At 54.3% G+C, this 12,407-nt stretch overlaps 1 protein-coding gene across 2 annotated transcripts in view; it reads right to left on the reverse strand.

Moving 5' to 3' along the window:
- Positions 1-5,651: 5,651 nt before the first annotated feature.
- SPOCK2 (SPARC (osteonectin), cwcv and kazal like domains proteoglycan 2) overlaps positions 5,652-12,407 on the reverse strand; it is a 29,807-nt gene continuing 23,051 nt past the window's right edge. For both annotated transcript variants that reach the window (XM_055274617.2, XM_055274618.2), the window contains 3 exons: positions 10,735-10,797; positions 9,582-9,719; positions 5,652-9,476 (listed from right to left, as the gene is read on the reverse strand). In XM_055274617.2, the coding sequence (XP_055130592.1) occupies positions 9,331-9,476; positions 9,582-9,719; positions 10,735-10,797 (347 nt within the window). In that variant the 3' untranslated portion in view covers positions 5,652-9,330. The remainder of the gene's footprint in view (positions 9,477-9,581; positions 9,720-10,734; positions 10,798-12,407) is intronic.

Genomic DNA, 12,407 nt, shown 5'->3' on the forward strand with positions numbered 1-12,407 from the left:
CCTCTGTATCCTCTTTTGCACCACCTAACTCAATTTCTCCAAGCCTGATAAGCAAAGAGCCTTGCATACAGCAAGAGTGCAATAAACCCAGCCAAGTGGACATCCCATCTCCAAGGGTCAAGGACGGATGGTGTAGCTCTAAGGAAGGGGCAGACCAAATGAGCTTTGACATCTCTGGGATTTGATGATCCCAGGATTCTGAATCCAAGAATCTGGGGTTCAACGGGCTCCTTGGAGCCCACTGTGTGAGCAGAGGGAGAGGACAAGGAGCAAAACCAAAGAGATCCAAGTTCAGTGGAGTCCAGAGCCTGCTGGGAACAATGCTGGAGAAGGGGTGCAGGGAGAGAAAGGCAGGAGCCTGCGTCTCCCTCGCTGCCCTCTAACTGCTGCAGGACAGGCCGTCACCTGTCCATCAGCAGCTCAGCAAGTGAACAGGCCCTCTCAGCCCTGGCCCAGGGGTCTTGCGTCTCCTGATGGGGGCCCCTCCAGGGTGCTCCTGGGGGTCCTGGGGCAACTTCATGTTGAACAGCTGGGCGTTGCCAGGCCCCAGGCTGGCCCTCCGGGACAAGGGGAGTGTTGGAGGACCCAGCTGGAGCCAGCTGCCTGGCAGAGTCGGGGAGGAGGTTGGAGCTGCGGAGGAGAAGAGGGTGCCCCACTGAGCGCAGCCTCTGTTGGTGTCACTGACTGTGGTATCGTGATATAAGAAGAAATATGTATTTGGTCTTTGCCCGCAGTTCCTGACCCAGAGCCCAAAACCTTTGTAATTTCCTGAGTGATAGGAACTTCTGACGCAGAGCTCTGAAATCCCTTGGAATTTCCGGAGTGATAGGAGCATCTTTTGTTCCAATGAAGTGACTCCTGGGGGGCTCCTGGATACCCTCGGGATAAGGATAGGCTGCCAGGGGAACCAACTACCCCCAACTGCTGAGGAAGGGAGAGGGGCCAAAGGTTGAGGAGATCACCAGTGGCCAGTGATTTCATCAGTCATGCCTACGTAATGAAGCCTCCATAGAAACCCAAAAAGACAGGGTTTGGAGAGCTTCCTGACAGCTGAACACATGGAGGTTCCTGGAGGGTGGTGCCCATGGAGGGCATGGAGGCTCTACGTCCCTTCCCACCCACCTCACCCTATGCGTCTCTTCTGTCTGGCTGTTCATCTGTGTCCTCTGTAATATCCTTCACCATCAATGGGTAAAGGTGTCTCCCTCAGTTCTGCAAGCCACTCTAGCAAATTAACTGAACCTGAGGAGGGAGTGTGAGAACCCTGATCTGCAGCCCATAGTCAGAACCTGGGGCTTGTGACTGGCATCCGAGGTGGGGGCAGCCTTGTGGGACTGAGCCCTTTTTAAAATTGCTAAATTCATTAATTTTAATTTTTTTTAGACAGGGTCCCACTCTCTTGCCCAGGCTGGAGTGCAGTGGTATAATCATGGCTCACTGCAGCCTTGACCTCCCAGGCTCAGCCTCCCAAGTAACTGGGACTGTAGGTGCATGCCACCTCATCTGGCTAATTGTTTTGCTTTTTTGTAGAGATTGGGTCTTACTATGTTGCCCAGACTGGTCTCAAATTCCTGGCCTCAAGTCATCCTCCCACTTTGGCTTCCCAGTTCACCACTGTGCCTGGTGGGATTGAGCCCTGACCTGCACGAGGTGTCACTCTCCAGGCAGTGTAGGAATTGAATTGAATGTGGGACACCTAGGTGGTGTCCCCTGGAGAACAACTTGGTGTGTAGAGAAAAATCCCCACACATTTTGGTGACCAAAGGGGAAGTATTGTGTGTTGACAGAGTGAGAGCAGAAGAGAAAAAAATAGTTTCGCTTTTTTTCCCCCTCAGGTAGACTATAAAGGAGATTGAGGCGAGGCACGGTGGCTCATGCCTGTAATCCCAGCACTTTGGGAGGTCAAGGCGGGTGGATCACTTGAGGTCAGGAATTCTAGACCAGCCTGGACAACATGGTGAAACCCCGTCTCTACTAAAAATACAAAAAAAAAAAAAAAATTAGCTGGGCGTTGTGGTGTGCACCTATAATCCCAGCTACTCGGGAGGCTGAAGCAGGAGAATTGCTTGAACCCGGGAGGCGGAGGTTGCAGTGAGCTGAGATCACGCCATTGCACTCCAGCCTGGGCGACAGAGTGAGACTCCATCTCAAAAATAAATACATAGACAAATAGATAAATAAATAAATAAATAAAATTAAAATAAGGAGATTGAGAGGAGATAGTGCAGGGAGGGGCCTCCTTCCCCACCAGGGCCAGGGAAGCAAATATTCCTGGGAGACTTGGAAGTCATCCACCCTCCCCTCTACTGGCATGGCTGGAATCAGAAGAGAATGGGCAGCGGAAGCGGGAACTTGACCTCAAGGGTCAGCCCAGCTTTCTCTAGAGGCTGACCCATCCCACAGGGGTGCATCAAGGATGCCCATCCTTCCAGAGAAACAGTGGCAGATTCACACCAAATGTGCAATGTGAGAGAGAGAGAGAGAAAGCAAGACAATCACGAACCTAACAAGACATTTTGTGGACTCGTACCTGTGTATGTTTTTTATTTTTTTGTTTGTTTGTTTGTTTGCCTGTGCACGTTTTCACAGACTCACAACACTGGACAATTGAGTCCAATCCCCTCATCTTACAGATGGGGAAACTGAGGCCCATGGAGAGGTGCTGACCCAAGTTCAGAAGCAGGGCCTGGAAGAATCTCCATGTCTTACCTTCTTCTGTACTTCCCCAGTACCCACGCTCCCATCCACATTCAACCGTGACTTCCTGATGAAAACACAGGATTTTCCACCTTGGGCATTATCTCAGTGCGGGAGGCACGCCAGAGTGGCTACAGCCCTGGGCAGCTGACCTTGCAGTGAGCCAGGCCTGGAGCAACACCAAGGCTCCACCGCACACCCCTGCCTGAGCCAAGGTCAGCCCTGGGAAACAGAGTCTTCTCATCCATAAATGGGTCTGAGTGGCTGGTGATCCCTGCCTCGTGGAGTTGCTGAGGGGATTCAACAGCAGACACGGCCTGGACTGGCTCACACCTTTGATCCCAGCACTTTGGGAGGCTGAGCCCAGGAATGCGAGACCAAGCTGGGCAACATAGCAAGACCCCCATCTCTACAAAAAGTTTAACAATTAGCCAGGCATGGTAGCACACACCTGTACTTCCAGCTACTAGGGAGGCTGAGGTGGGAGGATTACTTGTGCCCAGAAGTCTGAGGTTACTGTGAGCTATGATCTCACCACTACACTCCAGCCTAGGTAACAGAGTAAGAAACCTTCTCTGAATAATAATAATAATAATGTAAAGGACATAGGGCATTGAAGGGAACATAGAAATGTTTGTTTTTTCCTCTCCTCTCCCTCACCTATTTTGCTCAAAATATAAAAAGTTCTGGTTTTTGTTTGTTTTTGGTCAAATACACCCCCTGCCTCTCTGAGCTCTCCACAAAGGTGGCGGGTGGGAGGGAAAGTCTGCCTGTAGGACTCTGTGTGCAGTCTGGGTTTTTTCTTTCAGACTTGTTCCTAGGCCCGTTATTCACCAGAGAGAAGTCAATACATAGACCCTGTTCCCAGGAGGCTAAGTGCTGAGGGAAAGCAAGGTGCCAGGATGCAGTGGGCACACAGGGAGGCCTGGTTGAGGACGGTGCTGTGCCCAGGGAGGGGGTGGGCAGGGGATTCCCACGCATCTGGGCTCCAGCAATGGTTTCCCGAATGGCTGCAGCCACGTCTGTACTGCAGGTTGGCACCTGGGCCTGTCCCTGGCAATGCTCTGTTTGCTGCTGGGCCAAGGAACCCTGGGAACCCAGGTTGATAGGACATGGTGACAATGGAAGGATTGTTCCAGAAGCCGGGGCCCTGGCTGGCCTCTGGCTTCCCGTCACCTGAGCAAATGTCAATCCGCCAGGTACAAAAGCCAACATTTCGCTGACGGTTGAAGACACTCATTCAGAAGGCTCCCCCTCAGCAGGCTGCAGCGCCTCCTAGCCACTCCGAATCCAAAACCGCTGTTCTCATCACCATCCCTTTCATCCTATATGCTGGGAGCAGCCCCTTGGCAAACCCCATCGCTCCTCACACCACCTTCCAGAAAGCTCCTGAGCCTCCAAGTCTGAGCTTGCTGGTGGCAGTGAGACACAATGAATGGCAGAAAAGCTCCCTTCCTAAGCCAGATGGGCAGAGCCTGCCCTGGCTGCAGGCTGGCACCAGGGGCTTGCTTTCACTCTTTGGAAAGCACGGGGGCTGGTTACCACAGGTGACCCATCCATCAGATCCTGGCCCAAGGCCACAGTTAGCAAGCTCCGGGGCTAAAGATTAGAGCTCCTGTGCCCAGATTCCATCCCCCTCCACACCGCAAAAGGATTTGTTAAGGGACACGTCTAGTGAGGGGTGGGCAAGGCCCAAGAGAAGAAAAGTCACAGAATAATGACGACAGTCCCCCAGCTCAGATAATCCCAGAAATAAAAGCAAGACATTTAGGTATTCTTCTGCCACACTGGCCAGGCTTGGCGGCTCACGTTTGTAATCCCAGGACTTTGGGAGGCTGAGGTGGGCAGATCAGCCTGGCCAACAGAGTGAAACCCTGACTCTACTAAAAATACAGAAATTAGCCGGGTATGGTGGCACACGCCTGTAGTCCCAGCTACTTGGGCGGCTGAGGCAGGAGAATCGCTTGAAGCGGGGAGACGGAGGTTGCAGTGAGCCAAGACTGCACCACTGCACTCCAGCCTGAGCAACAGAGCAAGACTCTGTCTCAAAAAAAAAAATAAAAAATAAAAATACATAAAAAAATAGAATCATGGGCTGGGCATGGTGGCTCATGCCTGTAATCCCAGCACTTTGGGAGGCCGGCATGGGAAGATCACTAGAGGTCAGCAGTTCGAGACCAGCCTGGCCAACATGGTGAAACCCCATCTCTACTAAAAATACAAAATTAGTCAGGCATGGTGGCGGGTGCCTGTAGTCCCAGCTACTTGGGAGACTGAGGCAGGATAATCACTTGAACCTGGGAAGTGGAGGTGGCAGTGAGCCAAGATCGCGCCACTGCACTCCAGCCTGGGCGACACAGCGAGACTCCATCTCAAAAAAAATTTAAAAATTAGAATCATAACGCTGACAAGCATGTAAGGGCCCAATACGTACTCCACTGACGGCGCTGTCTCAATTGGTTTTACCTTTCTCACAAGCCGTTTGCTAAGAGGTGGTTGAAGTCTTTGAAAAGCTCAGACCCTGGGTAAAAATACTCTGGAGCTGGATCGTGGTGGCGGCTGTATGACACTGCGAATGTACTAAATGCCACTGAATTGTACTGTATGGTATTTTTATCTTTTTAGAGATAGTCTCCCTCTGTTGCCCAGGCTGGAATGCAGTGGCACGACCATAGCTCACTGCAACCTCAACCTCCTAGGCTCAAGCAATCCTTAACCTCACCCATTGCCCCTCCTTCCCAGCCTAATTTAAAAAAAAAGAAAATTGTTTTGATAGATACAGGGTCTCACTATGTTGCCTAGGCCAGTCTCAAACTCCCGGGCTCAAGGAATTGTCCTGCCTCAGCCTCCCAAAGTGCTGGGATTATAGGTGTGAGCCACTGCGCCCAGCCATAAATGCTGTTTTTGTGAAAAATAATACCAAGGGTAAGAATAATCAGAGTATTACCAGCAGATGGTGTTTATAAAGTTTTTATTTTCCATTTTCTTAAAAATAACATTTGATTTCCTTTATGTATGTGTGGAGTGTACTTGTATCCTTAGGCTGAGTAATAGGCAGATAAAGACGACACAAGGCAGGGTCCTCAAGTGGAGGCGGGGCGGGACGTGAGGGGATGGGGGCGCAGGGGAAAGGCAGGGCTGGATGACTCACGGGACGCTTGAGTGCCCATCAACGCACACACACAGTCTAACGCTTTGTTTTTCAATTTTTTTAAAGACATCTAAAATTACTGAGAGATATGATTTCAGCAGTTAAATCTACAGACGGAAATCCAAGCACTTGAACACAATTCCTAACTCTAAGCTCAGTTATTGCACATCACACAGTTGAAGCAGGCTTCAGGCTGGGAAGCAGTTTGCTCTGCTGGGAACTTCCTCAGGATGTCTGGGTCTCCTTCTGCAGTATCTCTCCCCTGGGACTGCCGCCAGCCCGCAGCCTCTCGATGACCCCAGGTATCAAAGCTCAGCCATTTGTTCTCCCCAAGGGCTGAGGGCTCTGGCTTTGGTGAAGCAGAGGGTCCCCATGTTGATGCCAACGGACCCCATCCCCTCCAAGGTGAAGTTGGAAGCAGGTGAAGGTCGTGGAAGGCTGAAGTCAGGTGGGCCGGAGTGAAGTGGGGTGACCACCCCCGACGTGTGGGACAACAGAGGGCAGTCAAGATGCCGCCACCCGCTGCCCCTCCCTTCCAAGCTCCCAGGCCATGCTTCCTTCTCCATCACCCTTGGACCCTCTCTGAGTGGTCTCTCAAGGCACATTTATTTTCTCTGCTCCAACCTACCAGATCTGACATCCACCTCCCCCAGCACCCATGGGCCAAGGAGGCCTGGGGCTGCCAGGGGAGTTCCAGGACCAAGCAAGCAAGAAACCGTTCTTCGAACACATGGTTAAGCTTCTTCCAGCATGGCCCTAATTCCCCTACCTGCCTAAGCCAGGGGAGTGGGGGCAGGAAGGAGCGAGGCATCGAGGATAGGGCGCTGGAGGGGCTGGGTGGCAGGCCCCTTGGTCAAGGTCACAAATCAAGGAGCTGAGGAAGGACCAATCTGCAACCTTGTTCATGAGGAAACTTTAACCTTGTCTAACGCCACTTTGAGGCCGACCTTCAGCCCCACTGGGAGCTGCTGTTTTGTCTACCTTTTGAGGGGCCCAGTCTCAGTGGGGCGAAAGGCAGTGTGGGGGCTTTGGAGACAGGCAAGGCTGGACCCCTGCAATCCTGCCAGAGACTAGTTCAATCCCTTTTGCTTTCTTCCTAAAACATATTTACAAGGACACACAAATGTGCACAGCCAGAAGACCCAGAGACAGAGAGAGCACGTGCCCCAGGAGCAGAGGGTGACATCAAGAGGACAGGGGACACCCTTCCTCTGAACTCCTTCCTTCCCCAGGCCCCCCCAGCATCCTTAACAACCCCCACCCCTATCCCGAGGAGGAAAGTTCCAGAACTCCAGCTGGGGCAAAGGAAAGAGATAGGTAGACTCCAATCCTAGCAAGAGCAGAAGTTTCAAGTAGCTCCGAGTCAGAGGCGCGGCTGCCTCAGAGAGCAGAGGGCTGATGTGGAACAGCATTTCCCTGAACTGAGCCGGGGCTGGAGGGGGAGGTGAAGGACAGAGAGAGGACGGGAGAAAGAGGGGACCTGGAACGACGCGACACCTCGACAATCAGAACTGGGCTGCGGAATGGGAAGCAGTTTATGGAGCTAAGTGGGGCTCTGCTATTTCCCCCAAGAAGGACTCGGAAGATGTTGATTCCAGGGCAGAGTGAGGGGCAGATGGGGTGAGGCTCTTCTGTAAAGTCCAACAGATGCTCGCAGATGCTGGGAGGCTAGGGACTGCCAGATTGGGAGCCTCACCCAGAGAGCCTCACTGCATTGACCCCACAGCCGCCACCCACCCAGCACGCAGGGGGCCCCTCCTCACACTCCCAGGCCACCAGGATGGCCCCCAGGTTCACACACAGGCACACGCACACACGCTGCACTCACCACGCACTGAAGGGCATCACAGCCCCAAGTCTGGGTAAGAAATTCTCCACCAAAGGTGTTAAGGAATTTGCTTGCTGAGGAGAACTGGACGGGTGGGGGAAAACAGCAACAAACAAACAAAAGAAATGCACAGGGCCTCTTCTCATCTGAGCTCACACTGCTCAGGGGATGCTGGGGAACAGCGAGGTGTGAGGTGTGGCCTCAGAGCCCGGCTGCACCTGTCCTATTCCCTCTGACTTCTCACTTTTTCACACTGCAGGCTTCAAAACAGAGCTTGGGGAAGCCCCTCTGCTGGGGCAGCCCTAGGGAATCCTCAGAGGAGCCAGAAGGAAGCCCTGGGGGCTGAGGGAAGTGGGGCTGGACATGGCCTGTGGGTGGCTCTCCCCTGGCAGGAGGAAGATCGTGGTCTCAGAGCGCGGGAAGCCTGCAGCTTTTGACAGCTGCTTCTCTCCAGAGTCTCAGGGACAGGTCTCTCTGTTGGTCTGGGCAGGACAGGAGTGTTAAGGGTCAGGGAGGAGGTGGGCACACACCCCCTTAGCATAGACCCAGGCTCCTCGCCTGCTGCTCCTGGCCCTCAGGCGCCCTCAAGTGGACGAGGGGACCCCAGCAAGAGGGATGGAGGCAGGAGTTGCACCAAGAGGGAGCCAGGCAGAGGTCAACTGTGTAACCAACACCCGGTGTCCCCAAGAGAGCAGCCCAGACCATGGCTCCACCACGAGACCTAGAGAAAAGGGACAGGCTATTCCAGGGTCTAGGATTCAGAGCTGCCCCATCTCAACACCTAAAAGCTCCCCCAGGCTCTGCAGCAACAGCCTCCTCCCGCTGAGCCGACACCCTGTCCTCACCCTGTTCTACCTGCACCACCTGGGCCACCTGGCACAGACAGCTTGGCGAGGCACCCCGTCCCTGGCCTCTCGGCTGCTGCCCTCCTCCTCTGCCGCCGCCACCTTCATTCCCTGCCTCGGGTTAGGAGAGTTTCTCTAGTGTTTGGGGATCTGGCAGATGGACAGGGCTTGCTGTGGCTGGGCGTCCTGGCCCATCTCATCTGAGGCTGGTGGGGATGTCACACCACATCGGCCCAGTTTTGGGAGGACCTCAGCCGGTAGACAGCTCCCTGCCCTCCCTCCCCTTTGCAATGGGGACAGGCTCGCAGGCCAGAGCTTGATCTCAGAAGTGGGAGGGAGAAGGGCAGGCAGGGGCCGGTCAAGACAGGGTAGAAACCAAGGGGTCAGGGCTGGGCTGGAGGACACGGCTGGGGCCTTCTCATTTCATGGATTTTGACCCGTCAATTTGTATTTGTGTGTGAATGCATTTTAAAACCAACAACAAAAGGAAAGAAAACAGCTACAAGGAGGCCAAAGGGGCCTTTGGGTGACTCACTCTGCCAGGAGCAGTGTGGATCAAGGACACATTTGTCAGCGCATGCCACACACACACACACACACACATACACACATGCATGCACACACGCACTCACACTGTCACCCGTCCCAGCCATCTGTGCCACACACATGCCATGCACACTCACACTCCCAGTCCCCCCAGGTGGAGCAGGGTCCTTCTGACTGCATTTCCGGATCCGTTCTCGAAGCTGCCTGCTGCTGCTCAGAGCTCTGCTGTTGAGTCCCCACTGGCCGCCGGCTCCTGAGGGTGTCTACCAGATGTAGCCCCCGTCGTCAGCCTCGCCTGCCTCGCCCTCCTCCTCCTCGGCCTCCTCGCCTGCTTCCTCCGTCTCCTTCTCCTCCTCATCCTCCCAGCCGACACCACTTCCAAAGTCCCCCGAGAAGCCCACGATGTCATCTGTGAAGGGACCAAGCCAACAGGGGGTGAGGGAGCTTCTGGCACGCACCCCCCGGCATCCCACGACAAGGGCCCCCAGCAGGCCCCGAGCTGCCCAGCCCTTACCGCAGTCGGGGCTCCCATGTGTGCGCGTGCCAGTCAGCTCCAGGCCCAGCTGGTCTACACACCAGCAGTCACCGCTGCTCTGGTCACACTGCATCTTCCGGTAGTAGCCATCCTCGTCGCAGCTCGGGATGAAGATGCCTGAATGACACAGTGCCAGGCAGGGTCAGAGCAGGGGCCCAGGCTGTGGGCCCCTCAGAGAGGTGACCTCAGGGCCTCATGCATGAGCAGAAGTCTACACACCCCTAGAGCCCAGCCAGAGCAGGTGCTGACCCCCCAACAGGCCCAGACGCCGAGGGCTGGACACCAGCCAGCAATTCTTCGAGCTCTACTCGCTGGAGATGAGGAAACCCGCTTCCTTGAACCACTGCTCAGGCCCCTGTGCCAGCTCCCAGCCGCCCCATCAGTTTCCCTGACTCCGTGGCCCAAGTCTTCTAGGACAGCCGGTCTGACTTCACCAGGTTTGACACTCTCCATCCTCCCACAGTTCCTCCGGCCTGGCTGTCCCCTGCCAGGAAGGCACAGCCTTCTCCTCCCAGCCACTCTGAGTCCGCCCTGCCTCCGGGGCCCACTTGCTGTCCTGTAGGCCCCCCAGCTGAAGCTCCCGGGCGCCTGTGTACAGGTCACACTGCTAGTTCTGTCTTTTTAGTGTGTCCATTTGTGTGTTGTGTGTTTCCCGACTGGCCCGAGCTAAAGGGTTATGAGGCCAGGTAGTGCGTCCGTCTTGCCATCCGCTCAGAGTTGGGGTGGGTCTGTTGCTGTTGTATCTCTGGGGCCGGCCCCCAGGTGTTTATGGAGTACGTGAGTGAGTGTCTCTCAGGGAGCGGCCTCACTCAAACATTAGTCACACCCTTGCTGAAGGAAACTGAACTCAATGGAGGGTTCCAGGATCCTTCTGTATCCCAAACTCTAGCTCCAGCATGGATGGGCATAAAATTAGTGCCTAAAACACGCTTTTCCCGGAGTGGATTGGGAGGCCCTGCCCCACTACAAGGATAGACACAGGAAGGGGGCATCCCTCTCCTGTCTTCCTAGGCCAGGGCCTCCTCTGGGCTCCGCGTCTGCCATGAGGCCCAAGGCTGGAGCCCCTGGGTCTCAGACGAACCCAGGAAGCCGTCCCCACCTCCTCCTCTGAGAGCCTGGTCTGGCCCCTCACCTGGCTTCTTCTTGGCGGCCTCCTGGATCTGGACGCGCTCCAGCTCTGCCAGGCAGGGGGGCTCTGCGGGGAGAGAAGCAGCCTCTGATGGGGCTGTCCCCTGGTGTTGGGGGGATGCACTGAGCCCTTCAAGGATTAGAGACCCAGGCAGGGGCTCTGCAAGATGAAAACACCCCTTTTCTGACACGGGGCCGCCCCACAGCAGGGGTGGGAAGCACAGGGGCTGTATGGCATGAAAACACCCAGTTTCTATTTAGGGGAGCGCATCCCACAGCTGTGGATGACCTGAGGTCCCCAAGAAGTTCTAGGGACCCATGAGAGGAGTAACAGGATTCAGAAGAGGAGGTAGGGTGAACACACAGACACCCAAGCATGAAAGACCCCAGGGGAACGTAATGCTAGGGGGAATGTTACAGAGAACTCCCAGGCCTGAAAATACAGCCACGCGTTACACGATGACACTTCAGTCAACAATGGACGGTGGCCCCATAAGATTACAACACTATTTTTGCTGTACCTTTTCTATGTTTAGCTATGTTTATTTTATTTTTGTTTTTTATTTATTTATTTTTTTGAGATGGAGTCTTGCTGTGTCGCCCAGGCTGGAGTGCATTGGTGTGATCTCGGCTCACTGCAAGCTCCACCTCCCAGGTTCATGCCATTCTCCTGCCTTAGCCTCCCGAGCAGCTGGGACTACAGGTGCTTGCCACCACACCTGGCTAATTTTTTGTATTTTTAGTAGAGACGGGGTTTCACCCTGTTAGCCCGGATGGTCTCGATCTCCTGACCTCATAATCTGCCCGAATCAGCCTCCCAAAGTGCTGGGATTACAGGCATGAGCCATTGCACCCGGCCTTATTTTATTTTTTGAGATGGAGTTTTGCTCTTGTCGCCCAGGCTGGAGTGCAATGGCGCAACCTTGGCTCACTGCAACCTCTGCCTCCCGGGTTCAAGTGATTCTCCTGCCTCAGCCTCCCAAGTAGCTGGGATTACAGGCACCTGCCACCATGCCTGGCTAATTTTTGTATTTTTAGTAGAGACAGGATTTCACCATGTTGGTCGGGCTGGTCTCAAACTCTTGACCTCAGGTGATCCACCCACCTCGGCCTCCCAAAGTGCTGGGATTATGGGAGTGAGCCACCATGCCGGGTCTATGTTTAGCTGTTTAGATGCACAAATGCTTACCATTGTGTTACAACTGCCTGCAGTATTCAGCACATAACATGCTGCACAGGTTGTAGCCTGGGGGCAATGGGCCAGGTGCACAGGAGGCTGCACCACCAAGGTCTGTGTAAGTACTCCTATGATGCTTGCACAGTGACGAAATCACCTAATGATGCATTTCTCAGAATGTATCCCCCTCGTTAAGTGACGCATGACTGTAACTGGCAGCCAGCCTCTAACTTGTCTGCGACCTTGAGAAGTCCCCACCTCTCCAAGCTGGAAGCCTGCCTGGTTGTAAAATGAGGACAGTTCCCAGCCTCCTGCCCAAGAAAGCTGCTGTACAGAATGGATGGAGTGGCCTTCAAAGGCCCAGAAAGTCAAAGTGCTGGAGTGATGCAGGTCGCAGGAGCTGGGCAGTCAGAGTGGTGAAACAGATCACAATACCACACATTTGCAGAGGGATTTGTGAATTACACGGTGCTCTGCACAGATTTTCTTGGCTCATCCTC

The sequence above is a fragment of the Symphalangus syndactylus genome, chromosome 4 (genome assembly GCF_028878055.3).
Source record: "Symphalangus syndactylus isolate Jambi chromosome 4, NHGRI_mSymSyn1-v2.1_pri, whole genome shotgun sequence".
Classification (NCBI taxonomy): domain Eukaryota; kingdom Metazoa; phylum Chordata; class Mammalia; order Primates; family Hylobatidae; genus Symphalangus; species Symphalangus syndactylus.